Source organism: Dendrobates tinctorius, unplaced genomic scaffold (genome assembly GCF_039654945.1).
Source record: "Dendrobates tinctorius isolate UK_male_01 unplaced genomic scaffold, ASM3965494v1 ptg000257l, whole genome shotgun sequence".
NCBI classification, from domain to species: domain Eukaryota; kingdom Metazoa; phylum Chordata; class Amphibia; order Anura; family Dendrobatidae; genus Dendrobates; species Dendrobates tinctorius.
Genome location: NW_027361924.1, coordinates 5,546,462 through 5,573,719, shown reverse-complemented (window position 1 = coordinate 5,573,719; position 27,258 = coordinate 5,546,462). Strand labels below are relative to the sequence as shown.

The following is a 27,258-nucleotide window of genomic DNA, read 5'->3' as shown; positions in this document are numbered from 1 at the left end:
GCTCCTATGTACAAGAATATAACTACTATAATACTGCCCCCTATGTACAAGAATATAACTACTATAATACTGCTCCTATGTACAAGAATATAACTACTATAATACTGCCCCTATGTACAAGAATATAACTACTATAATCCTGCCCCTATGTACAAGAATATAACTACTATAATACTGCTCCTATCTACAAGAATATAACTACTATAATACTGCCTCTATGTACAAGAATATAGCTACTATAATACTGCTCCTATGTACAAGAATATAACTACTATAATACTGCTCCTATGTACAAGAATATAACTACTATAATACTGCCCCCTATGTACAAGAATATAACTACTATAATATTGCCCCTATGTACAAGAATATAACTACTATAATCCTGCCCCTATGTACAAGAATATAACTACTATAATACTGCTCCTATCTACAAGAATATAACTACTATAATACTGCCTCTATGAACAAGAATATAGCTACTATAATACTGCTCCTATGTACAAGAATATAACTACTATAATACTGCTCCTATGTACAAGAATATAACTACTATAATACTGCCCCCTATGTACAAGAATATAACTACTATAATATTGCCCCTATGTACAAGAATATAACTACTATAATCCTGCCCCTATGTACAAGAATATAACTACTATAATACTGCTCCTATCTACAAGAATATAACTACTATAATACTGCCTCTATGAACAAGAATATAACTACTATAATACTGCTCCTATGTACAAGAATATAACTACTATAATACTGCCCCTATGTACAAGAATATAACTACTATAATACTGCTCCTATGTACAAGAATATGACTACTATAATACTGCTCCTATGTACAAGAATATAACTACTATAATACTGCCCCTATGTACAAGAATATAACTACTATAATACTGCTCCTACGTACAAGAATATAACTACTATAATACTGCTCCTATGTACAAGAATATAACTACTACAATACTGCCCCCTATGTACAAGAATATAACTACTATACTACTGCTCCTATGTACAAGAATATAACTACTATACTACTGCTCCTATGTACAAGAATATAACTACTATAATACTGCTCCTACGTACAAGAATATAACTACTATAATACTGCTCCTAGGTACAAGAATATAACTACTATAATACTGCCCCCTATGTAAAAGAATATAACTACTATAATACTGCTCCTATGAACAAGAATATAACTACTATAATACTGCTCCTATGTACAAGAACATAACTACTATAATACTGCTCCTATGTACAAGAATATAACTACTATAATACTGCTCCTATGTACAAGAATATAACTACTATGATACTGCCCCCTATGTAAAAGAATATAACTACTATAATACTGCTCCTATGTACAAGAATATAACTACTATAATACTGCCCCTACGTACAAGAATATAACTACTATAATACTGCCCCTACGTACAAGAATATAACTACTATAATACTGCTCCTAGGTACAAGAATATAACTACTATAATACTGCCCCCTATGTAAAAGAATATAACTACTATAATACTGCTCCTATGTACAAGAATATAACTACTATAATACTGCTCCTATGTACAAGAATATAACTACTATAATACTGCCCCTGCGTACAAGAATATAACTACTATAATACTGCCCCTATGTACAAGAATATAACTACTATGATACTGCCCCCTATGTAAAAGAATATAACTACTATAATACTGCTCCTATGTACAAGAATATAACTACTATAATACTGCCCCTACGTACAAGAATATAACTACTATAATACTGCCCCTATGTACAAGAATATAACTACTATAATACTGCCCCTATATACAAGAATATACAGTAACTACTATAATACTGCTCCTATATACAAGAATATAACTACTATAATACTGCCCCTATGTACAAGAATATAACTACTATAATACTGCCCCTATGTACAAGAATATAACTACTATAATACTGCCCCTATGTACAAGAATATAACTACTATAATACTGCTCCTATGTACAAGAATATAACTACTATAATACTGCTCCTATGTACAAGAATATAACTACTATAATTCTGCTCCTATGTACAAGAATATAACTACTATAATACTGCTCCTATGTACAAGAATATAACTACTATAATACTGCCCCTATGTACAAGAATATAACTACTATAATACTGCCCCTATGTACAAGAATATAACTACTATAATACTGCTCCTATGTACAAGAATATAACTACTGTAATACTGCTCCTATGCACAAGAATATAACTACTATAATACTGCCCCTATGTACAAGAATATAACTACTATAATACTGCCCCTATGTACAAGAATATAACTACTATAATACTGCTCCTATGTACAAGAATATAACTACTATAATACTGCCCCTATGTACAAGAATATAACTACTATAATACTGCTCCTATGTACAAGAATATAACTACTATAATACTGCCACTATGTACAAGAATATAACTACTATAATACTGCCTCTATGTACAAGAATATAGCTACTATAATACTGCTCCTATGTACAAGAATATAACTACTATAATACTGCTCCTATGTACAAGAATATAACTACTATAATACTGCCCCCTATGTACAAGAATATAACTACTATAATACTGCTCCTATGTACAAGAATATAACTACTATAATACTGCCCCTATGTACAAGAATATAACTACTATAATCCTGCCCCTATGTACAAGAATATAACTACTATAATACTGCTCCTATCTACAAGAATATAACTACTATAATACTGCCTCTATGTACAAGAATATAGCTACTATAATACTGCTCCTATGTACAAGAATATAACTACTATAATACTGCTCCTATGTACAAGAATATAACTACTATAATACTGCCCCCTATGTACAAGAATATAACTACTATAATATTGCCCCTATGTACAAGAATATAACTACTATAATCCTGCCCCTATGTACAAGAATATAACTACTATAATACTGCTCCTATCTACAAGAATATAACTACTATAATACTGCCTCTATGAACAAGAATATAGCTACTATAATACTGCTCCTATGTACAAGAATATAACCACTATAATACTGCTCCTATGTACAAGAATATAACTACTATAATACTGCCCCCTATGTACAAGAATATAACTACTATAATATTGCCCCTATGTACAAGAATATAACTACTATAATCCTGCCCCTATGTACAAGAATATAACTACTATAATACTGCTCCTATCTACAAGAATATAACTACTATAATACTGCCTCTATGAACAAGAATATAACTACTATAATACTGCTCCTATGTACAAGAATATAACTACTATAATACTGCCCCTATGTACAAGAATATAACTACTATAATACTGCTCCTATGTACAAGAATATGACTACTATAATACTGCTCCTATGTACAAGAATATAACTACTATAATACTGCCCCTATGTACAAGAATATAACTACTATAATACTGCTCCTACGTACAAGAATATAACTACTATAATACTGCTCCTATGTACAAGAATATAACTACTACAATACTGCCCCCTATGTACAAGAATATAACTACTATACTACTGCTCCTATGTACAAGAATATAACTACTATACTACTGCTCCTATGTACAAGAATATAACTACTATAATACTGCTCCTACGTACAAGAATATAACTACTATAATACTGCTCCTAGGTACAAGAATATAACTACTATAATACTGCCCCCTATGTAAAAGAATATAACTACTATAATACTGCTCCTATGTACAAGAATATAACTACTATAATACTGCTCCTATGTACAAGAATATAACTACTATAATACTGCTCCTACGTACAAGAATATAACTACTATAATACTGCTCCTAGGTACAAGAATATAACTACTATAATACTGCCCCCTATGTAAAAGAATATAACTACTATAATACTGCTCCTATGAACAAGAATATAACTACTATAATACTGCTCCTATGTACAAGAACATAACTACTATAATACTGCTCCTATGTACAAGAATATAACTACTATAATACTGCTCCTATGTACAAGAATATAACTACTATGATACTGCCCCCTATGTAAAAGAATATAACTACTATAATACTGCTCCTATGTACAAGAATATAACTACTATAATACTGCCCCTACGTACAAGAATATAACTACTATAATACTGCCCCTACGTACAAGAATATAACTACTATAATACTGCTCCTAGGTACAAGAATATAACTACTATAATACTGCCCCCTATGTAAAAGAATATAACTACTATAATACTGCTCCTATGTACAAGAATATAACTACTATAATACTGCTCCTATGTACAAGAATATAACTACTATAATACTGCCCCTGCGTACAAGAATATAACTACTATAATACTGCCCCTATGTACAAGAATATAACTACTATAATACTGCCCCTAGGTACAAGAATATAACTACTATAATACTGCCCCTACGTACAAGAATATAACTACTATAATACTGCCCCTACGTACAAGAATATAACTACTATAATACTGCCCCCTATGTACAAGAATATAACTACTATAATACTGCCCCTATGTACAAGAATATAACTACTATAATACTGCCCTTATGTACAAGAATATAACTACTATAATACTGCCCCCTATGTACAAGAATATAGCTACTATAATACTGCCCCTATGTACAAGAATATACAGTGGGGCAAAAAAGTATTTAGTCAGTCAGCAATAGTGCAAGTTCCACCACTTAAAAAGATGAGAGGCGTCTGTAATTTACATCATAGGTAGACCTCAACTATGGGAGACAAACTGAGAAAAAAAAATCCAGAAAATCACATTGTCTGTTTTTTTTTCATTTTATTTGCATATTATGGTGGAAAATAAGTATTTGGTCAGAAACAAGCAATCAAGATTTCTGGCTCTCACAGACCTGTAACTTCTTCTTTAAGAGTCTCCTCTTTCCTCCACTCATTACCTGTAGTAATGGCACCTGTTTAAACTTGTTATCAGTATAAAAAGACACCTGTGCACACCCTCAAACAGTCTGACTCCAAACTCCACTATGGTGAAGACCAAAGAGCTGTCAAAGGACACCAGAAACAAAATTGTAGCCCTGCACCAGGCTGGGAAGACTGAATCTGCAATAGCCAACCAGCTTGGAGTGAAGAAATCAACTGTGGGAGCAATAATTAGAAAATGGAAGACATACAAGACCACTGATAATCTCCCTCGATCTGGTGCTCCACGCAAAATCCCACCCCGTGGGGTCAGAATGATCACAAGAACGGTGAGCAAAAATCCCAGAACCATGCGGGGGGACCTAGTGAATGAACTGCAGAGAGCTGGGACCAATGTAACAAGGCCTACCATAAATAACACACTACGCCACCATGGACTCAGATCCTGTAGTGCCAGACGTGTCCCACTGCTTAAGCCTGTACATGTCCGGGCCCGTCTGAAGTTTGCTAGAGAGCATTTGGATGATCCAGAGGAGTTTTGGGAGAATGTCCTATGGTCTGATGAAACCAAACTGGAACTGTTTGGTAGAAACACAACTTGTCGTGTTTGGAGGAAAAAGAATACTGAGTTGCATCCATCAAACACCATACCTACTGTAAAGCATGGTGGTGGAAACATCATGCTTTGGGGCTGTTTCTCTGCAAAGGGGCCAGGACGACTGATCCGGGTACATGAAAGAATGAATGGGGCCATGTATCCTGAGATTTTGAGTGAAAACCTCCTTCCATCAGCAAGGGCATTGAAGATGAAACATGGCTGGGTCTTTCAACATGACAATGATCCAAAGCACACTGCCAGGGCAACGAAGGAGTGGCTTCGTAAGAAGCATTTCAAGGTCCTGGAGTGGCCTAGCCAGTCTCCAGATCTCAACCCTATAGAAAACCTTTGGAGGGAGTTGAAAGTCCGTGTTGCCAAGCGAAAAGCCAAAAACATCACTGCTCTAGAGGAGATCTGCATGGAGGAATGGGCCAACATACCAACAACAGTGTGTGGCAACCTTGAGAAGACTTACAGAAAACGTTTGACCTCCGTCATTGCCAACAAAGGACATATCACAAAGTATTTAGATGAAATTTTGTTTCTGACCAAATACTTATTTTCCACCATAATATGCAAATAAAATGAAAACAAAACAGACAATGTGATTTTCTGGATTTTTTTTTCTCAGTTTGTCTCCCATAGTTGAGGTCTACCTATGATGTAAATTACAGACGCCTCTCATCTTTTTAAGTGGTGGAACTTGCACTATTGCTGACTGACTAAATACTTTTTTGCCCCACTGTAACTATTATAATACTGCCCCCTATATACAAGAATATAACTACTATAATACTGCTCCTATGTACAGGAATATAACTACTATAATACTGCCCCTATATACAAGAATATAACTACTATAATACTGCTCTTATGTACAAGAATATAACTACTATAATACTGCTCCTATATACAAGAATATAACTACTATAATAATCCCCCCTATGTACAAGAATATAACTACTATAATACTGCCCCCTATGTACAAGAATATAACTACTATAATACTGCTCCTATGTACTGTACAAGAATATAACTACTATAATACTGCTCCCTATGTACAAGAATATAACTACTATAATACTGCTCTTATGTACAAGAATATAACTACTATAATACTGCCCCCCATGTACAGGAATATAACTACTATAATACTGCTCCTATGTACAAGAATATAACTACTATAATACTGCTGCTATGTACAAGAATATAACTACTATAATACTGCTCCTATGTACAAGAATATAACTACTATAATACTGCCCTTATATACAAGAATATAACTACTATAATACTGCCCTTATATACAAGAATATAACTACTATAATACTGCTCCTATATACAAGAATATAGCTACTATAATACTGCCACTATGTATAAGAATATAACTACTATAATACTGCTCCTATGTACTAGAATATAACTACAATAATACTGCCCCCTATGTACAAGAATATAACTACTATAATACTGCTCCCTATGTACAAGAATATAACTACTATAATACTGCCCCTATGTACAAGAATATAACTACTATAATATTTTCCTGTACATAAGAGCAGTAACTACTATAATACTGCTCCCTATGTACAAGAATATAACTACTATAATACTGCCCCTATGTACAAGAATATAACTACTTTAATACTGCCCCCTATGTACAAGAATATAACTACTATAATACTGCCCCCCATGTACAGGAATATAACTACTATAATACTGCTCCTATGTACAAGAATATAACTACTATAATACTGCTGCTATGTACAAGAATATAACTACTATAATACTGCTCCTATGTACAAGAATATAACTACTATAATACTGCCCTTATATACAAGAATATAACTACTATAATACTGCCCTTATATACAAGAATATAACTACTATAATACTGCTCCTATATACAAGAATATAGCTACTATAATACTGCCACTATGTATAAGAATATAGCTACTATAATACTGCCACTATGTATAAGAATATAACTACTATAATACTGCTCCTATGTACTAGAATATAACTACAATAATACTGCCCCCTATGTACAAGAATATAACTACTATAATACTGCCCCTATGTACAAGAATATAACTACTATAATACTGCCCCTATGTACAAGAATATAACTACTATAATACTGCTCTTATGTACAGGAAAATAACTACTATAATACTGCTCCCTATGTACAAGAATATAACTACTATAATACTGCCCCTATGTACAAGAATATAACAACTTTAATACTGCCCCCTATGTACAAGAATATAACTACTATAATACTGCCCCCCATGTACAGGAATATAACTACTATAATACTGCTCCTATGTACAAGAATATAACTACTATAATACTGCTGCTATGTACAAGAATATGACTACTATAATACTGCTCCTATGTACAAGAATATAACTACTATAATACTGCCCTTATATACAAGAATATAACTACTATAATACTGCCCTTATATACAAGAATATAACTACTATAATACTGCTCCTATATACAAGAATATAACTACTATAATACTGCTCCTATGTACTAGAATATAACTACAATAATACTGCCCCCTATGTACAAGAATATAACTACTATAATACTGCCCCTATGTACAAGAATATAACTACTATAATACTGCCCCTATGTACAAGAATATAACTACTATAATACTGCTCTTATGTACAGGAAAATAACTACTATAATACTGCTCCCTATGTACAAGAATATAACTACTATAATACTGCCCCTATGTACAAGAATATAACTACTTTAATACTGCCCCCTATGTACAAGAATATAACTACTATAATACTGCCCCTATGTACAAGAATATAACTACTATAATACTGCCCCTATGTACAAGAATATAACTACTATAATACTGCTCTTATGTACAGGAAAATAACTACTATAATACTGCTCCCTATGTACAAGAATATAACTACTATAATACTGCCCCTATGTACAAGAATATAACTACTATAATGCTGCTCCTATGTACAAGAATATAACTACTATAATACTGCTTCCTATGTACAAGAATATAACTACTATGATACTGCTCCCTATGTTCAAGAATATAACTACTATAACACTGCTCTTATGTACAAGAATATAACTACTATAATACTGCCGCTATGTATAAGAATATAACTACTATAATACTGCTCCCTATGTACAAGAATATAACTACTATAATACTGCTTCTGTGTACAAGAATATAACTACTATAATACTGCCCCTATATACAAGAATATAACTACTATAATACTGCTCCTATGTACAAGAATATAACTACTTTAATACTGCCCCCTATGTACAAGAATATAACTACTATAATACTGCCCCTATGTACAAGAATATAACTACTATAATACTGCCCCTATGTACAAGAATATAACTACTATAATACTGCTCTTATGTACAGGAAAATAACTACTATAATACTGCTCCCTATGTACAAGAATATAACTACTATAATACTGCCCCTATGTACAAGAATATAACTACTATAATGCTGCTCCTATGTACAAGAATATAACTACTATAATGCTGCTCCTATGTACAAGAATATAACTACTATAATACTGCCCCTATGTACAAGAATATAACTACTTTAATACTGCCCCCTATGTACAAGAATATAACTACTATAATACTGCCCCTATGTACAAGAATATAACTACTATAATACTGCCCCTATGTACAAGAATATAACTACTATAATACTGCTCTTATGTACAGGAAAATAACTACTATAATACTGCTCCCTATGTACAAGAATATAACTACTATAATACTGCCCCTATGTACAAGAATATAACTACTATAATGCTGCTCCTATGTACAAGAATATAACTACTATAATACTGCTTCCTATGTACAAGAATATAACTACTATGATACTGCTCCCTATGTTCAAGAATATAACTACTATAACACTGCTCTTATGTACAAGAATATAACTACTATAATACTGCCGCTATGTATAAGAATATAACTACTATAATACTGCTCCCTATGTACAAGAATATAACTACTATAATACTGCTTCTGTGTACAAGAATATAACTACTATAATACTGCCCCTATATACAAGAATATAACTACTATAATATTGCCCCCTATGTACAAGAATATAACTACTATAATACTGCCCCTATGTACAAGAATATAACTACTATAATACTGCTCTTATGTACAGGAATATAACTACTATAATACTGCTCCCTATGTACAAGAATATAACTACTATAATACTGCCCCTATGTACAAGAATATAACTACTATAATACTGCTCCCTAAGTACAAGAATATAACTACTATAATACTGCTCCCTATGTACAAGAATATAACTACTATAATACTGCTCCCTATGTACAAGAATATAACTACTAAATACTGCTCCCTATGTTCAAGAATATACAGTCATGGCCAAAAGTATTGACACCCCTGCAATTCTGTCAGATAATAGTTTCTTCCTGAAAATGATTGTAAACACAAATTCTTTGGTATTATTATCTTCATTTAATTTGTCTTAAATGAAAAAATACAAAAGAGAATGAAGCAAAAAGCAAAACATTGATCATTTCACACAAAACTCCCAAAATGGGCTAGACAAAAGTATTGGCACCCTCAGCCTAATACTTGGTTGCACAACCTTTAGCCAAAATAACTGCGACCAACCGCTTCCGGTAACCATCAGTGAGTTTCTTTCAATGCTCTGCTGGAATTTTAGACCATTCTTCTTTGGCAAACTACTCCAGGTCCCTGATATTTGAAGGGTGCCTTCTCCAAACTGCCATTTTTAGATCTCTCCACAGGTGTTCTATGGGATTCAGGTCGGGACTCATTGCTGGCCACCTTAGAAGTCTCCAGTGCTTTCTCTCAAACCATTTTCTAGTGCTTTTTGAAGTGTGTTTTGGGTCATTGTCCTGCTGGAAGACCCATGACCTCTGAGGGAGACCCAGCTTTCTCACACTGGGCCCTACATTATGCAGCAAAATTTGTTGGTAGTCTTCAGACTTCATAATGCCATGCACACGGTCAAGCAGTCCAGTGCCAGAGGCAGCAAAGCAACCCCAAAACATCAGGGAACCTCCGCCATGTTTGACTGTAGGGACCGTGTTCTTTTCTTTGAATGCCTCTTTTTTTCTCCTGTAAACTCTATGTTGATGCCTTTGCCCAAAAAGCTCTACTTTTGTCTCATCTGACCAGAGAACATTCTTCCAAAACGTTTTAGGCTTTTTCAGGTAAGTTTTGGCAAACTCCAGCCTGGCTTTTTTATGTCTCGGGGTAAGAAGTGGGGTCTTCCTGGGTCTCCTACCATACAGTCCCTTTTCATTCAGACACCGACGGATAGTACGGGTTGACACTGTTGTACCCTCGGACTGCAGGGCAGCTTGAACTTGTTTGGATGTTAGTCGAGGTTCTTTATCCAACATCCGCACAATCTTCCGTTGAAATCTCTTGTCAATTTTCTTTTCCGTCCACATCTAGGGAGGTTAGCCACAGTGCCATGGGCTTTACACTTCTTGATGACACTGCGCACGATAGACACAGGAACATTCCGGTCTTTGGAGATGGACTTGTAGCCTTGAGATTGCTCATGCTTCCTCACAATTTGGTTTCTCAAGTCCTCAGACAGTTCTTTGGTCTTCTTTCTTTTCTCCATGCTCAATGTGGTGCACACAAGGACACAGGACAGAGGTTGAGTCAACTTTAATCCATGTCAACTGGCTGCAAGTGTGATTTAGTTATTGCCAACACCTGTTAGGTGCCACAGGTAAGTTACAGGTGCTGCTAATTACACAAATTAGAGAAGCATCACATGATTTTTCGAACAGTGCCAATACTTTTGTCCACCCTCTTTTTTATGTTTGTTGTGGAATTATATCCAATTTGGCTTTAGGAGAATTCTTTTTGTGTTTTTTCATTTAAGACAAATTAAACGAAGATAATAATAACAAAGAATTTGTGTTTGCAATCATTTTCAGGAAGAAACTGAGTATTATCTGACAGAATTGCAGGGGTGTCAATACTTTTGGCCATGACTGTAACTACTATAACACTGCTCCTATGTACAAGAATATAACTACTATAATACTGCCCCCTATGTACAAGAATATACTATAATACTACTCCTATGTACAAGAATATAACTACTATAATACTGCCCCCTATGTACAAGAATATAACTACTATAATACTGCCCCTATGTACAAGAATATAACTACTATAATACTGCCCTCTATGTACAAGAATATAACTACTATAATACTGCCCCTATGTACAAGAATATAACTACTATAATACTGCCCCTATGTACAAGAATATAACTACTATAATACTGCCCCTATGTACAAGAATATAACTACTATAATACTGCCCCTATGTACAAGAATATAACTACTATAATACTGCCCCCTATGTACAAGAATATAACTACTATAATACTGCCCCTATGTACAAGAATATAACTACTATAATACTGCCCCCTATGTACAAGAATATAACTACTATAATACTGCCCCCTATGTACAAGAATATAACTACTATAATACTGCCCCCTATGTACAAGAATATAACTACTATAATACTGCCCCTATGTACAAGAATATAACTACTATAATACTGCCCCCTATGTACAAGAATATAACTACTATAATACTGCTCCTATCTACAAGAATATAACTACTATAATACTGCCCCTATGTACAAGAATATAACTACTATAATACTGCCCCCTATGTACAAGAATATAACTACTATAGTACTGCCCCTATGTACAAGAATATAACTACTATAATACTGCTCCTATCTACAAGAATATAACTACTATAATACTGCCCCTATGTACAAGAATATAACTACTATAATACTGCCCCCTATGTACAAGAATATAACTACTATAGTACTGCCCCTATGTACAAGAATATAACTACTATAATACTGCTCCTATGTACAAGAATATAACTACTATAATACTGCCCCCTTTGTACAAGAATATAACTACTATAATACTGCCCCCTATGTACAAGAATATAACTACTATAGTACTGCCCCTATGTACAAGAATATAACCACTATAATACTGCTCCTATGTACAAGAATATAACCACTATAATACTGCTATGTACAAGAATATAACTACTATAATACTGCCCCCTATGTACAAGAATATAACCACTATAATACTGCTATGTACAAGAATATAACTACTATAATACTGCCCCCTATGTACAAGAATATAACTACTATAATACTGCTCCTATGTACAAGAATATAACTACTATAGTACTGCCCCTATGTACAAGAATATAACCACTATAATACTGCTCCTATGTACAAGAATATAACTACTATAATACTGCCCCCATGTACAAGAATATAACTACTATAGTACTGCCCCTATGTACAAGAATATAACCACTATAATACTGCTATGTACAAGAATATAACCACTATAATACTGCACCCTATATACAAGAATATAACTACTATAATACTGCCCCCTATATACAAGAATATAACTACTATAATACTGCCCCCTATATACAAGAATATAACTACTATAATACTGCCCCTATGTACAAGAATATAACCACTATAATACTGCCGCTATGTATAAGAATATAAGTATCACTTATTGCAGTGCTGTATAATATAGTGGTACACTGTATTACTATGGTTATGGGGGTTTATACTGTGACATTTGTATAATTGCGCCATCAGTTCTGTCTCTGGCGGTAGAATTTCATCTAGAAAGAGATTATCTCTGGATTTCTGAGTATTTTCTATCCGCCAAATGCATTACCGCCAAGTGGCCTCTTCAGTGTCAGCTCATCCAGTCGTGTTATAGCGGTACAATGTCATTTCTTCTTTCAGCTCAGAAGGGAAATATCAGAGACAATCAGTGGGAAGTGATTGTCTTCTCGTGTATCTCGGCCTGTGATGTGTGATACGCCCCGCGCACACCTGGCGGCTGTTCATCAGTATGAAGTGAATATTCGGATGTAATCAGATGCGTTCTCCTCCCGCTCTGATTAGCAGATTCTTCGCGTCTTGTCGGAGTTTGTTTGGTTTCTTGCTGAGTGGAGTCTGAGCACAGATGGCCGAGTGAGGATCTGCGCAGCCACCGACCACCATCATGGCCACCACTGTGGGCCTCCAACTCTGCGAGGCTCAAGGAGGCACAAAGTTTGGCCGCCGAGAGGGGAAGACGTTGCCTCTGATGGGATAAAGGTGCGGGGTCTCCAAATGTATCCTGCAGCCGGACAACAACCCCCAGCATCCGGCCAATGTCAATGAGAACGAGGAGTCCTGGGGGTGATGATCCCATCTGTAGGGATCACATGACGGACCCGCACAAGCCTCATACACAGAAGATCTGGGGTCAGTGATACAAGATGTTTGGTACCACCTGTGTACAAGTGATGGAGGCGACGGGCGGTCACCAGATACTGATGATGGAGGCGACGGGCAGTCACCAGATACTGATGATGGAGGCGACGGGCAGTCACCATGTACTGATGATGGAGGTGAAGGGCGGTCACCGGATACTGATGATGGAGGCGACGGTCGGTCACCATGTACTGATGATGGAGGTGAAGGGCGGTCACCGGATACTGATGATGGAGGCGACGGTCGGTCACCATGTACTGATGATGGAGGTGAAGGGCGGTCACCAGATACTGATGATGGAGGCGACGGTCGGTCACCATGTACTGATGATGGAGGTGAAGGGCGGTCACCGGATACTGATGATGGAGGCGACGGGCGGTCACCAGATACTGATGATGGAGGCGACAGGCGGTCACCATGTACTGATGATGGAGGCGACGGGCGGTCACCAGATACTGATGATGGAGGCAACAGGCGGTCACCAGATACTGATGATGGAGGTGACAGACGGTCACCAGATACTGATGATGGAGGTGACAGCGGTCACCAGATACTGATGATGGAGGTGAAGGGCGGTCACCAGATACTGATGATGGAGGCAACAGGTGGTCACCAGATACTGATGATGGAGGCCACGGGCGGTCACCAGATACTGATGATGGAGGTGACAGACGGTCACCAGATACTGATGATGGAGGTGAAGGGCGGTCACCAGATACTGATGATGGAGCTGACAGGCGGTCACCAGATACTGATGATGGAGGTGGCGGGCGGTCACCAGATACTGATGATGGAGGCAACAGGCGGTCACCAGATACTGATGATGGAGGTGACAGACGGTCACCAGATACTGATGATGGAGGTGAAGGGCGGTCACCAGATACTGATGATGGAGGCGGCGGGCGGTCACCAGATACTGATGATGGAGGCAACAGGCGGTCACCAGATACTGATGATGGAGGTGACAGACGGTCACCAGATACTGATGATGGAGGTGACGGGCGGTCACCAGATACTGATGATGGAGGTGACGGACGGTCACCAGATACTGATGATGGAGGTGACAGACGGTCACCAGATACTGATGATGGAGGCGATGGGAAGTCACCAGATACTGATGATGGAGGTGATGGGAAGTCACCAGATACTGATGATGGAGGTGACGGGCGGTCACCAGATACTGATGATGGAGGCGATGGGAAGTCACCAGATACTGATGATGGAGGTGATGGGAAGTCACCAGATACTGATGATGGAGGTGATGGGCGGTCACCAGATACTGATGATGGAGGTGATGGGCAGTCACCAGATACTGATGATGGAGGTGATGGGCAGTCACCAGATACTGATGATGGAGGTGATGGGCGGTCACCAGATACTGATGATGGAGGTGATGGGCAGTCACCAGATACTGATGATGGAGGCGACAGGCGGTCACCAGATACTGATGATGGAGGCAACGAGCGGTCACCAGATACTGATGATGGAGGTGACAGACGGTCACCAGATACTGATGATGGAGGCGACGGGCGGTCACCAGATACTGATGATGGAGGTGATGGGCAGTCACCAGATACTGATGATGGAGGTGATGGGCAGTCACCAGATACTGATGATGGAGGTGATGGGCAGTCACCAGATACTGATGATGGAGGTGATGGGAGGTCACCAGATACTGATGATGGAGGTGATGGGCGATCACCAGATACTGATGATGGAGGCGACGGGCGGTCACCAGATACTGATGATGGAGGTGATGGGCAGTCACCAGATACTGATGATGGAGGTGATGGGCAGTCACCAGATACTGATGGGGTTACATTTCCCTTTTGTTCTCTCACTTAGTATATTTTTCTCCATCACTCATATACTGTCCTATTAACCCTTCAGTGTCTCACTCCTCCTTCCCGCAGCGGCCGGGGACGTCTGCACAGTGCTGTGCATCACACGTCTCCGTATTAGTGACTGTGGATATATATCTAGGACGCAGTGGGACCGGAGAAGACCCCAGAACCTGAGATTTTACTTTAGGGACAACACAGCCTCTGTGAGAAAGTATTCACCGAACTACAACTCCCAGCAGAACCACTTCCTGTCCCCCCATATACAGTAACCAGCACTTTTATTACTAATGAGGACAAGGACCAATAGCAATAACTAGGGAGGCGGAGGAGATGGCAAGGGACATGTTGGGGGTTTTAGTAGAGGAGATGGTGGTAGTCCGAGTGATGTGAGGGGGGATGATGGGGGTGGCTGTACGGATATGGTAAGAGATGGTGAGTGTGATGGCGGGTGAGGATGAGCTAATTGATGATGGATGGTGGAATTTATGGTGGGGATGTTAGGGCTGATAGTTATTATGGGGGTGGTGATGTCAGGAGTGATAGTTATTACGGGGGTGGTGATAGTTATTATGGGGGTGGTGAAGTTAGGGGTGGAAGTTATTATGGGGTGGTGATGTTGGGGTGATTACGGGGGTGATGTTGGGAGTGATGGAGGAGACAGGGTGGTTAATGGTGGCAGTGATAATATGGGTGACACTGGGGGTGATGGGTATTACACTGGTGGCAGGGATGCGGGTGATGATGGGAGTGATGGTCGCCCCGCGCTCAGTTACATCCCGGCAGATTCCATCTCATCTATATATAACTCGCTTTATCTGGGAATTTGCTCCATGTCCTGATGTAACTGCAGCCGAGCGCTCATTATCCTGGGGGGAGCGCGGCCTCGGCGAGAGCAAGAACAAGGGACACACGCCAATGTAGCAGAGCCGACGCTGTCATATCACACTGTCATCTCTGCATTTACATAGGACTGCACTTCTGATCATGAAGAGACAAGATAAACACTGGACTGCAACTAATCCATCACAAATAAACTACTTACAATGTGTTATCTGAGATATTTACATAGGACTGCATGTTATCTTACTACATTGCCATATCATGAAGCGTTATCGTACATAGGACTGCTGCATTATCTGTCTATCTGAGGGTTTGCATAGGACTGAAAATAAACTTACTGCCTTATCTTAAGTATATAATCTACTCCTTTACATATGACTGCAAGTATACCTACTGTTTTACATTATAATGCATTATCTGTGGTTTTACATAGGACTGCAGGCAATGCTATAGATGATTTTATCACACTATTTCAAGCTTTATATAAGCATTACATAGGGCTGAGAGTAAACCTACTGTCTCATCATGTACATGCAATTGGTGGCTTTACATGGGACTGCAGGGACTGCAAGTAAACAATTTGTAGTACATTAAAATGCAATATCTATGCTTTTACATGAGACTGCAGTAAATGACACAGGTGAGTTCATCGCATTATCACAGACTTTACCTCATGTGTACAATCTCTGACTTTACTTACATAGGACTGCGAGTAAACCTACTATATTAAGTTTTAATGCATTGTATGTAATTTACATAGAACTGCAGGTAATGGGACATTATTTTTTCACATATTTACATAGGACTGCAAGTAAACCTACTGCCGTATCTTATGTGTGATATCTGTGGCTTTACATAGGACTGCAAGTAACCTTACTGTGTTAAATTATAATGCATTGTCTGTAATTTTACATAGGACTGCTGAAATTGCTACATATTATTTTATTACATTATCTCAGATTTTACATAGGACTACTGCCTTATCTTAAGCGTGTGAGCTATGGCTTTACATAGGGCTGCAAGTAAAGTTACGGTATGACATTTTAATGCATTGCATGTGGTTTTATGTAGGACTGCAAGAAATGTTATAGATTATTTTGTTACACTATCTCAAGCATTACATGGGACTGAAAATAAACCCAATCTTGCATCTTGTCAGTATGATCTGAGGCTTTACATGGGACTGCACGTAAACACCCTGTGGTATGTTATAATGCATTACCTTTGGATTTACATAGGACTGCGGGTAATGAGAATATGATTTAATGTGATATGATTTTGTCGCACTATCACTGGCTTTACCATATGTGTATGATCTGTGCTTTGCATAGGACTGCAAGTAAACCTGCCATATTAAGTTATAATGCACTATCTGTATTTTTACATAGGACTGCTGGTAGTGCTACAGATTATTGGATCACATAATCTGTAGGACCACAAATAAAACTACTGCTTTATGTATTGCGTATGATGGGTGCGTTTACATAGGACTGCTATTATATGTGAATTTACATGGGACTGCAGGTAATATGACTATTATATTCTGATATACAAGTGAGTCCAGCAAAGTGCAAAATGACACATTCGGCCCTGCTACATCTATAGTCTGCGCTACCCACGGACGGTGTAGGAGAGTCGTCCATGAGGAGTGCGCTACGGACCCTGGCGGTGACATCTGGAGCAGCATCGCCCCTCGCTCCAGGCTCCACATCTGTCAGCTCTCCGCTGCTGGAATCCAAGGAGTTAAACCTGCCTGTAGGATGGCAGCGGGGCTTACCTTGGTCAGACATGACATCTGGACTTTGTAGTTCTTCCCGTGCTGCAGGTTATTGATGGTCATGATGATGATGATGAGGAGGAGAGGAGCAGATCTGTGTGTGTCCCCTCCTGAGCCCAGGCAGCTGTGTGAGCAGGAGATGGGGACCTGGGCTCCTCTGCTGTCTGCTGCCACCTGCTGGACAAAATGAGGGAGCGCAGGGGATGCACGATACATGAGATACAGATGTAGCAGAGCTGAGATTGTTACAAATCTGTTACCTACAAAGAAACTGTTACCTGTTGGTAGATCCTTTATTGCAAAAAAAAACAGCGCCACCCATGTCTACAGGTTGCATCTGGTACTCAGCTGATGTGAATGGGGCTGAGCTAAGCTGCAGTACCAGACACCAACTGTAGACAAGGGTCCGGCTGCTCCTTTTATGCACTGTTGTATTTCAATATGTCCATATATTATTACCTGGGGGGGGGACAAGGCTCTACAGCTCTGCCACCCTCATATAACACCAGCATTAAGGATGGTACCTGTCTGCAATCAGGAGAGGAAGGACACCTGCTGGTCACTGGTGGTATTACAAAGTTTGATATATATATATATATATTTATACTTCGTTATTTATTTTCCCATCTTTTTCCCATTATTTTAATTTTGTATCAAGTGGAAGTTTCAAAATGTAACTTTTTTTTTTTTGCCTTGAGAAGAAAACACATTGTGCTGAGACACTTCTCCGGGGGACACGTCTGTTTATGTTATTAGGTTTTCTGGATAAATCTTTGTATATAATCATGTTCTGGTAAAGTATTTCCTGTTATGACAGATAACACCATTCTAGGAGAGACACAGGGGTGGGGATGGTTCTGCCATCTAGTGGTCACCCTTAAAATTGATCCAAATGGCACAAACCCTGCGTGGCATACCATGCCAAAGACTGGGGCCCATATACTAGCTATTGTAAGCAGGTTTCTCCACTAGGTGGCAGCAGAGAGCCTGCTTTCTTCAGCCTGTAGGAGAGCTATTGCCTTAAGCAGGTTTCTCCACTAGGTGGCAGCAGAGAGCCAGCCTTCTTCTGCCTGTAGGAGGGCTACTGCCTTAAGCAGGTTTCTCCACTAGGTGGCAGCAGAGAGCCAGCTTTCTTCTGCCTGTAGGAGAGCTATTGCTGCTGGTTTCTCCACTAGGTGGCAGCAGAGAGCGAGCTTTCTTCTGCCTGTAGGAGAGCTATTGCCGTAAGCAGGTTTCTCCACTAGGTGGCAGCAGAGAGCCAGCTTTCATCTGCCTGTGGGAGAGATATTGTAAGCAGGTTTCTCCACTAGGTGGCAGCAGAGAGCCAGCTTTCTTCTGCCTGTAGGAGAGCTATTGCCTTAAGCAGGTTTCTCCACTAGGTGGCAGCAGAGAGCCAGCTTTCTTCTGCCTGTAGGAGAGCTATTGTAAGCAGGTTTCTCCACTAGGTGGCAGCAGAGAGCCAGCTTTCTTCTGCCTGTAGGTGGGCTATTGCCTTAAGCAGGTTTCTCCACTGGGTGGCAGCAGAGAGCCAGCTTTCTTCTGCCTGTAGGAGAGCTATTGCCTTAAGCAGCTCTCTCCACTAGGTGGCAGCAGAGAGCCAGCTTTCTTCTGCCTGTAGGAGGGCTATTGCTTTAAGCAGCTCTCTCCACTAGGTGGCAGCAGAGAGCCAGCTTTCTTCTGCCTGTAGGAGGGCTATTGCCTTAAGCAGCTTTCTCCATTAGGTGGCAGCAGAGAGCCAGCTTTCTTCTGCCTGTAGGAGAGCTATTGCCTTAAGCAGCTCTATCCACTAGGTGGCAGTAGAGAACCAGCTTTCTTCTGCCTGTAGGAGAGCTAATTTGCATACCCTTTTTCCCAGGAGGCATTGCCTTGCCTACAAGTCTCCCTATGGCAGGTGGATAGACAGAACCCTGCATCGTCCTTTTGATGCCGGTGTGGGGCTTTTTGCAAAGTGTTGCATAGATGAAGATGGCTTCCTATGTTGTAGCGGCTGTAATGAACCCTCACGTCCTACTACATGGATTATTAGGAGGCGTCTGACATCCTTCACTCAGAGTACAGCTCACAGAGCAAGAAAGGGATTAACCCTTTAATAGTTTAAAGGGCTCTTCCTACTTAAAAATAAATATATTGGTGGGATATGTCTTCCCTTTATGTCTGGTGGGGGGTCCGACCTCAGACCCCCAACTGACTGGGAGAATGAAGCTCAGCTGCTGTTATCTGGCCAGGGAAAACTTAGAAGATTGAGACCCCCTTCTTTCTCATGATAGCTGAGGCTCCCACATGCCAGACCCCCCCCCAAAAAAAACAAGCGCTTCACCTGTCCGAGGTCATCGTCCAGTCGGTACTCCTGGGGCCTCACCTGTCCTGCGCTACGTCACCCCGCCTATCCTGCGGTACGTCGTGTCCGACCCACCGCCTCGCCTGTCCTGCGGTACGTCGTGTCCGACCCACCGCCTCGCCTGTCCTGCGGTACGTCGTGTCCGACCCACCGCCTCGTCTGTCCTGTGGTACGTCGTGTCCGACCCACCGCCTCGCCTATCCTGCGGTACGTCGTGTCCGACCCACCGCCTCGCCTGTCCTGCGGTACGTCGTGTCCGACCCACCGCCTCGCCTGTCCTGCGGTAGGTCATGTCCGACCCACCGCCTCGCCTATCCTGCGGTACGTCGTGTCCGACCCACCGCCTCGCCTGTCCTGCGGTACGTCGTGTCCGACCCACATGCCAGACCCCCCCCAAAAAAAACAAGCGCTTCACCTGTCCGAGGTCATCGTCCAGTCGGTACTCCTGGGGCCTCACTTGTCCTGCGCTACGTCACCCCGCCTATCCTGCGGTACGTCGTGTCCGACCCACCGCCTCGCCTGTCCTGCGGTACGTCGTGTCCGACCCACCGCCTCGCCTGTCCTGCGGTACGTCGTGTCCGACCCACCGCCTCGTCTGTCCTGCGGTACGTCGTGTCCGACCCACCGCCTCGCCCATCCTGCGGTACGTCGTGTCCGACCCACCGCCTCGCCTGTCCTGCGGTACGTCGTGTCCGACCCACCGCTTCGCCTGTCCTGCGGTACGTCGTGTCCGACCCACCGCCTCGCCTATCCTGCGGTACGTCGTGTCCGACCCACCGCCTCGCCTGTCCTGCGGTACGTCGTGTCCGACCCACCGCCTCGCCTGTCCTGCGGTACGTCGTGTCCGACCCACCGCCTCGCCTATCCTGCGGTACGTCGTGTCCGACCCACCGCCTCGCCTGTCGTGCGGTACGTCGTGTCCGACCCACCGCCTCGCCTATCCTGCGGTACGTCGTGTCCGACCCACCGCCTCGCCTGTCCTGCGGTACATCGTGTCCGACCCACCGCCTCGTCTGTCCTGCGGTACGTCGTGTCAGGACCACCCCCCTGACTGTCTTCTCCCGTCAGTCCCCCGGTCAAGCTTTTCTCCGTTTCTGACTTCCGTTCCAAGTCTTCTGTCGAGCTCCTCCCAGGACTGACTAAACCCCGAGCCCCGCCTTCTTCTATTTATCCCCTCCCTTACAGGGGAATTTCCCTCCCGGGCTCCTATTTCCCCGCCCCCATGACTGTGCATTTCTCGAGCCATAAGCCGTTGTCAAGTCCAGAGCTACTCTCCCCTGCCATCTTGTGGTCTTTTCTCGGTACTGCACTCTCCTATCTCTCTTTCCTGGCTGTCACCCTTCTAACCTGTCAATCTCCATCTCCAGTGCACAAACCGTCCCCTCCTGCTACCAGTCAAGTCATCCGTCAAGTCACCTTCCCCACATTACCTTAATTTCCACCCTTGAACACTATTTTTTTTACGCAAATAGTCCAAAATTCTGTCATATGGCTTCAAATCCTCTCCATGGACAAAGAATAAAATGCTACAATTAGAAATAACTGCTGCAGCCACTAGGGGGCGCTGGCTGCATGCGGTGTAATCAGTATTCAGTGCGCTCTTGAGCTCCCTCTAGTGGAGACTGCAGGAAGTCACCATCTTATTTAATGTCCCTCCAGGGGATTGGGAGCAGAATCCATTTATAAGAACAAATGATGAAATTAATAAGGACAGAATACTGGACCAGAAGCAAAAGACAGAAGTATCTGATGAGATGGTGTTGGATACGTTATGCACATCGGATACATTTCACACGCTTTTCTGCCGGATGCTCTGGTCTCTCTGTATGATACCCTCATCTGTCGGTTCATCTCTTACTTCGGTGCCTCCTTAGAAGAAAGACGCTCCCCATTAATCTAGGAAACCGAGAGGTTAAATTATACAGAAAGATGAGACAAATCAGATGTGTTTGCTTCGAGAAAGGTGGAAAGATGGCCTAATGACATTCTATAAAGTCATGGTCAGTACGATGATTAGCCTGACAAACATGCTCGTCCATCCCGCACAGGGCAGGTAACGAGAGGTCAGGGCTAGTGGACCAGCAGAACTTCTTCATGACCTACCTAGCAACACTTTATACAGGGAAGATATGAGCACTGGCACCGGACTAATCTTTCGGTCACCCGGTCACCCAAAATGTCCCCCTTGCAACCCTTCTGGACAATGCTTCAGAGTAAGCAGCCTCTTTGGTCCTTTTCTCTAACTATAGAGTGAAGAACATCATCTGGTGCCAGTAAGGGAGCACTTAACAGAATCTAACTCCAAGTAAATCAGACTTCTGTGAAATCAAACCGTCCACTTTGGAAGTGGGGATGTGGGGTACCCGGTACCGGGCCGGGGTCAGCGGGATGTGTCACAGCAGTGGTGACCCGGTCCGTGGCCAATTAATAGGGGAAGTTTGAATGGTGGAATGTAGTGAATGGAAAAGTTTGTGACGCCACCTGTGGTGTTCGGCAAGTGAGGTGTTAGGTCGACGCTGCGTGCAGATCCTCTGGGGCTGGTGGTGGGTTGCAGCCAAGATGGTGAAGCTCCCCACAGGTGGAGCTGTAGCCCCAGGGCAGTGTAGGTGTAGGGGTAGAGGAGAGGTGCAGGCGGTGTGGAAGCTGGTACCCAGATGTAGCAGTACAGGGTGTGTTAGCGCAAGAATGAATGGAGGACACCAGGGCATGTAGTTCCAAAGCTTTATTCACAGTCTGTAGTACACACAGGAGCCTGCCTCCGTGCCGTGTCCTCCGGGTCAGGGACTCAGTCAACCTCTAGGCCAGATGGAATGCTCCCCTCCAACACTCCGCCAACATGTGCCTTTTCTGAACGTCTCCTTTAGTGAAGTACTCTCAGTACTGAGTTACACTGGAGTTCCTCCTGTCAGATGTTCCTATGAACTCTACTTGTACGGCAGACAGCTGTAGCCTGCTTCGGGGACTCCTTACTACCTAGTCCCGGCTCACTATCCAGTTGCTGTTGTGCCCCCAAGTCTTGTGTGGGAATAAAGTGGTCACTACTTCTATTCCTCTGGTGTCTGCTGCAGGACCATTAGTATCCGTACAACCTCGGGGACTGGGCCCCGGCCTTGTGCTTAGAACTTCTAGGCAGGGTTCTTCCTCTAACCCACGTCCTCTGTTCCCTTTTACTCCTTCGCTCCGTACTAATCTCTCCTTCTTATGGAAGATCAGGTTTCTGTTCAATGTCTTTCTCCTTCCCTTTCCCGTGCCAGAAGACCCAGGTCACTGAGATCTGCTGCAGCACCTCCTTCCTCCATCCCTCTTCCAGGGATCCTCTCTCCTCACTCTCTCCCACTGACTGACCTGAAATCCTAAACCCTCCCGCTCTTTTATGTATTCTAACTCCACCCACCTCCCAGCACGTTTCGTGTTCCAAGCAGGGAGCCAAGAAAGGTGCTCTGCTACACTCCAAGCAGGGAGCCGCAATGTGGCTTTGCTGAACTACTGTGTTGTGTGGGATGCAGGTGTTGGAGCGTGGTCAGGAGCCTCCAACCTACCTGGATGGTGGGGTCACACACCTCAGGAGGAGGTGCAGTACCTCTGTGGCAACTGAATCCTTAGGGGTGCCACGGAAGCAACACTGATTGACAATCAATTTCACATGCTGTTGTGCAAATGGAATAGACAACAGATGGAAATTATTGGCAATTATCAAGACACCCTCAATAAAGGAGTGGTTCTGCAGGTGGGGACCACAGACCACATCTCAGTACCAATGCTTTCTGGCTGATGTTTTGGTTACTTTTGAATGCTGGTTGTGCTTTCACACTCATGGTAGCATGAGACGGACTCTACAACCCACACAAGTGACTCAGGTAGTGCAGCTCATCCAGGATGGCACATCAGTGCGAGCTGTGTCTGTCAACATAGTGTCCAGAGGCTGGAGGTGCTCCCAGGAGACGTGGTGGGGGCCGTAGGAGGGCAACAACCCAGCAGCAGGACAGGAGGAGCACTGCCAGAGCCCTGCAAAATGACCTCCAGTTCACAAATGTGCATGTGTCTGCACGAGCGGTTAGAAACTGACTAACCGACCTAAACTGGTCCAAACAGTGAGGGAGGAAGAAGCTAGCTTCTCCTATAATGATCAGATCAGTGACGGAGAAATAAGCTAGCTTCTCCTCTAGGATCTTGATCAGTGAAGGAGTGAGTGGTGAGCTTCCCCTCTAGTAATGGAGGAAGTAGCTATCTTCTCCTCTAACATTTTGGTTGAGGTTTATAGGGACCTTTTTAAAGGGCTGTAATGGAAACAGTGAATAGAATATTAATCGATCTCTCGTCTGAGGACGGCGGCTTCTCGGGTGCTGGAAAATCAAGAATGAAAAATGAGGGGCAGAGAGATCAGAGCCGGGGTCTCCGGGTCACCGCCGCTCTGTCCAACCAGCGGGGACCTGACACGGTCAGTGAGACCCTCAGCTGAACGCCACCGTGCGTATAATTACCATAGAGAAGCGACTGATTATATCTCACTGCCCCCCGACCAATTATAAGATGATTACAGCCCGGGAGCGAGGGGGTTGGCTTAAAGGGGAACTGCCAGAAAATCTCCTGTCTGTTTTTAAAATATTATTTTTTAAATCCTTGTGTCTATGTCCCTATGATAACACTTCCTGTCGTTATGCTCTGACATTCTCAAAAGACACTAAAAGTGAATATCAGAGGTCGCTAAAGCTTCTAAATCTATGTCCCTATGATAACACTTCCTGTCGTTATGCTCTGACATTCTCAAAAGACACTAAAAGTGAATATTAGAGGTCACTAAAGCTTCTAAATTTTAGATCCCTATGATAGTTCTTCCTGTCACTATGCTCTAACATGCTCAGAAGACATTAATAGCCAAAATCAGAGGTCGTTATAGCTTCTAAATCTATGTCCCTATGATAGTTCTTCCTGTCACTATGCTCTGACACTCAAAAAATATTAAAAGTGAAAATCAGAAGTTCCTAAAGCTTCTACATCTATGTCCCTATCACAGTTCTTCCTGTCATTATGTCAGACACTATCACAAGACATTTAGTCAAAATCAGAGGTGAGGTATTATCAGAGGATAAACTTGTAAGTCCATGTCAGAAAAGCTTTGCTACCCATGTGCCTATGACAACACTTCCTGCTCTGTGTTCTTATAGGGATGTAAATCCGTATTACTGAAGAACTATAAGAAGGTAAACCTGCAGGACCGGTGTGAGAATTCCTTTGCTCCCTATATCCCTATGGCAACACTTATTGTAGCCATGTTCTGGCAGCACAAAACTAAGATAAGGACATTTGGCCTCATAACTGAAGAGTTATCATAAGTGGAAGCTGCAGGTCTGCTGTGAACATCTCTTTATACCTGTGTCCCTATGACAACACTTCCGGTATCACAGGTGGTCTGCACAGGCTTCCAAAATGTCCAGAAGTTTAGTTTTCGGACAGGAATGACAAATAAACAATGTCCAGCGCCAGCGATGATGTGGGGGCCAATTCAATCCAATCCTGATGGGTTGTCAGCCATTTCTGTGGAGATTTCCTCCTCTTTCCTATTAATGCGGTGACGGTGTCAGTCTGTACTGAGGTTTTCTCATTCTATTCGCGCACAACACTCGCACCATAGACGTGTGCCGCCTGATGACTATGGGAGCGCACCTTACAGAAAAGGCAGAAACTTACTTCATTGTACAGAGAAGAGGAACCTGAAGAAGGAACTTACTCTTATCAGTGTACAGAGGATTATCCCATGAATCATTTCATTCCAGAGCCCTGACAGTCTGGTAATAACTCATTTATGGCAATTCTTAGTTTTATCGCATAAATAAATACCTTTTTTCTTCTGTGCTCCTCTGGTGACGCTGGAGACAGATACAGGATAGAATCCGTCTCCTTCCCCATCTGGAAGCTGAAAATATAATACTTTAGTTTGTTTCCAGTAGGAGTCTTCTCATCTGTACTTTTACACCACGTATGAGCGTCCAGGAGAACTGAGCTCATTAGGTGGGCGTGCACATTGCTATACACTGTGAACACCAGGTGGCGCCACACTTATGTACTGATAGCGATACTTTTTTTTTTAATTGATATCAAATGGGCATAATATTTAATGGGGGGGCTACAATCACAGAGAGGATTGTCTGGACTGGTTACAACTTTCCATTGACTCCGTACACCACTGTGTGCATGCTTGAGAATAATCCCTTTAAAGTACTGATCGGTGGGGGTCTATGACATAGCAAAAGTTTTCTAAAACTACAGATAATGTGTTCTCCATCATTTTACACGAATTTTTTTGTATTAGATGTAACATAAGGATATTGTTTTCCTTTTTTTGATTATTTTGTGTCACTTTTCAATGTAATTTTTTTGCACAGCTGCAGACACAGGTTGGGGATCACTAGATTTCCAGGGATCATGGGAAGGTTGGCAATTACCATAGCTTTGCATTGACTATAGAAATATTTTAAAAAAATGTAAAAAAAAAAAA

The 27,258-nt window shown here is 41.6% G+C and overlaps 1 protein-coding gene across 1 annotated transcript in view; it reads right to left on the bottom strand.

The window, feature by feature from the left end:
* The window catches only part of RGS11 (regulator of G protein signaling 11), a 104,367-nt gene extending 77,656 nt beyond the window's left edge, over positions 1-26,711 (bottom strand). The window contains exons 1-2 of the mRNA XM_073558537.1: positions 26,601-26,711; positions 18,425-18,601 (exon numbers count right to left, since the gene is read on the bottom strand). Coding sequence (XP_073414638.1) covers positions 18,425-18,601; positions 26,601-26,669 — 246 coding nt within the window. The 5' untranslated portion in view covers positions 26,670-26,711. The remainder of the gene's footprint in view (positions 1-18,424; positions 18,602-26,600) is intronic.
* Between the last annotated feature and the right edge of the window lie 547 nt (positions 26,712-27,258).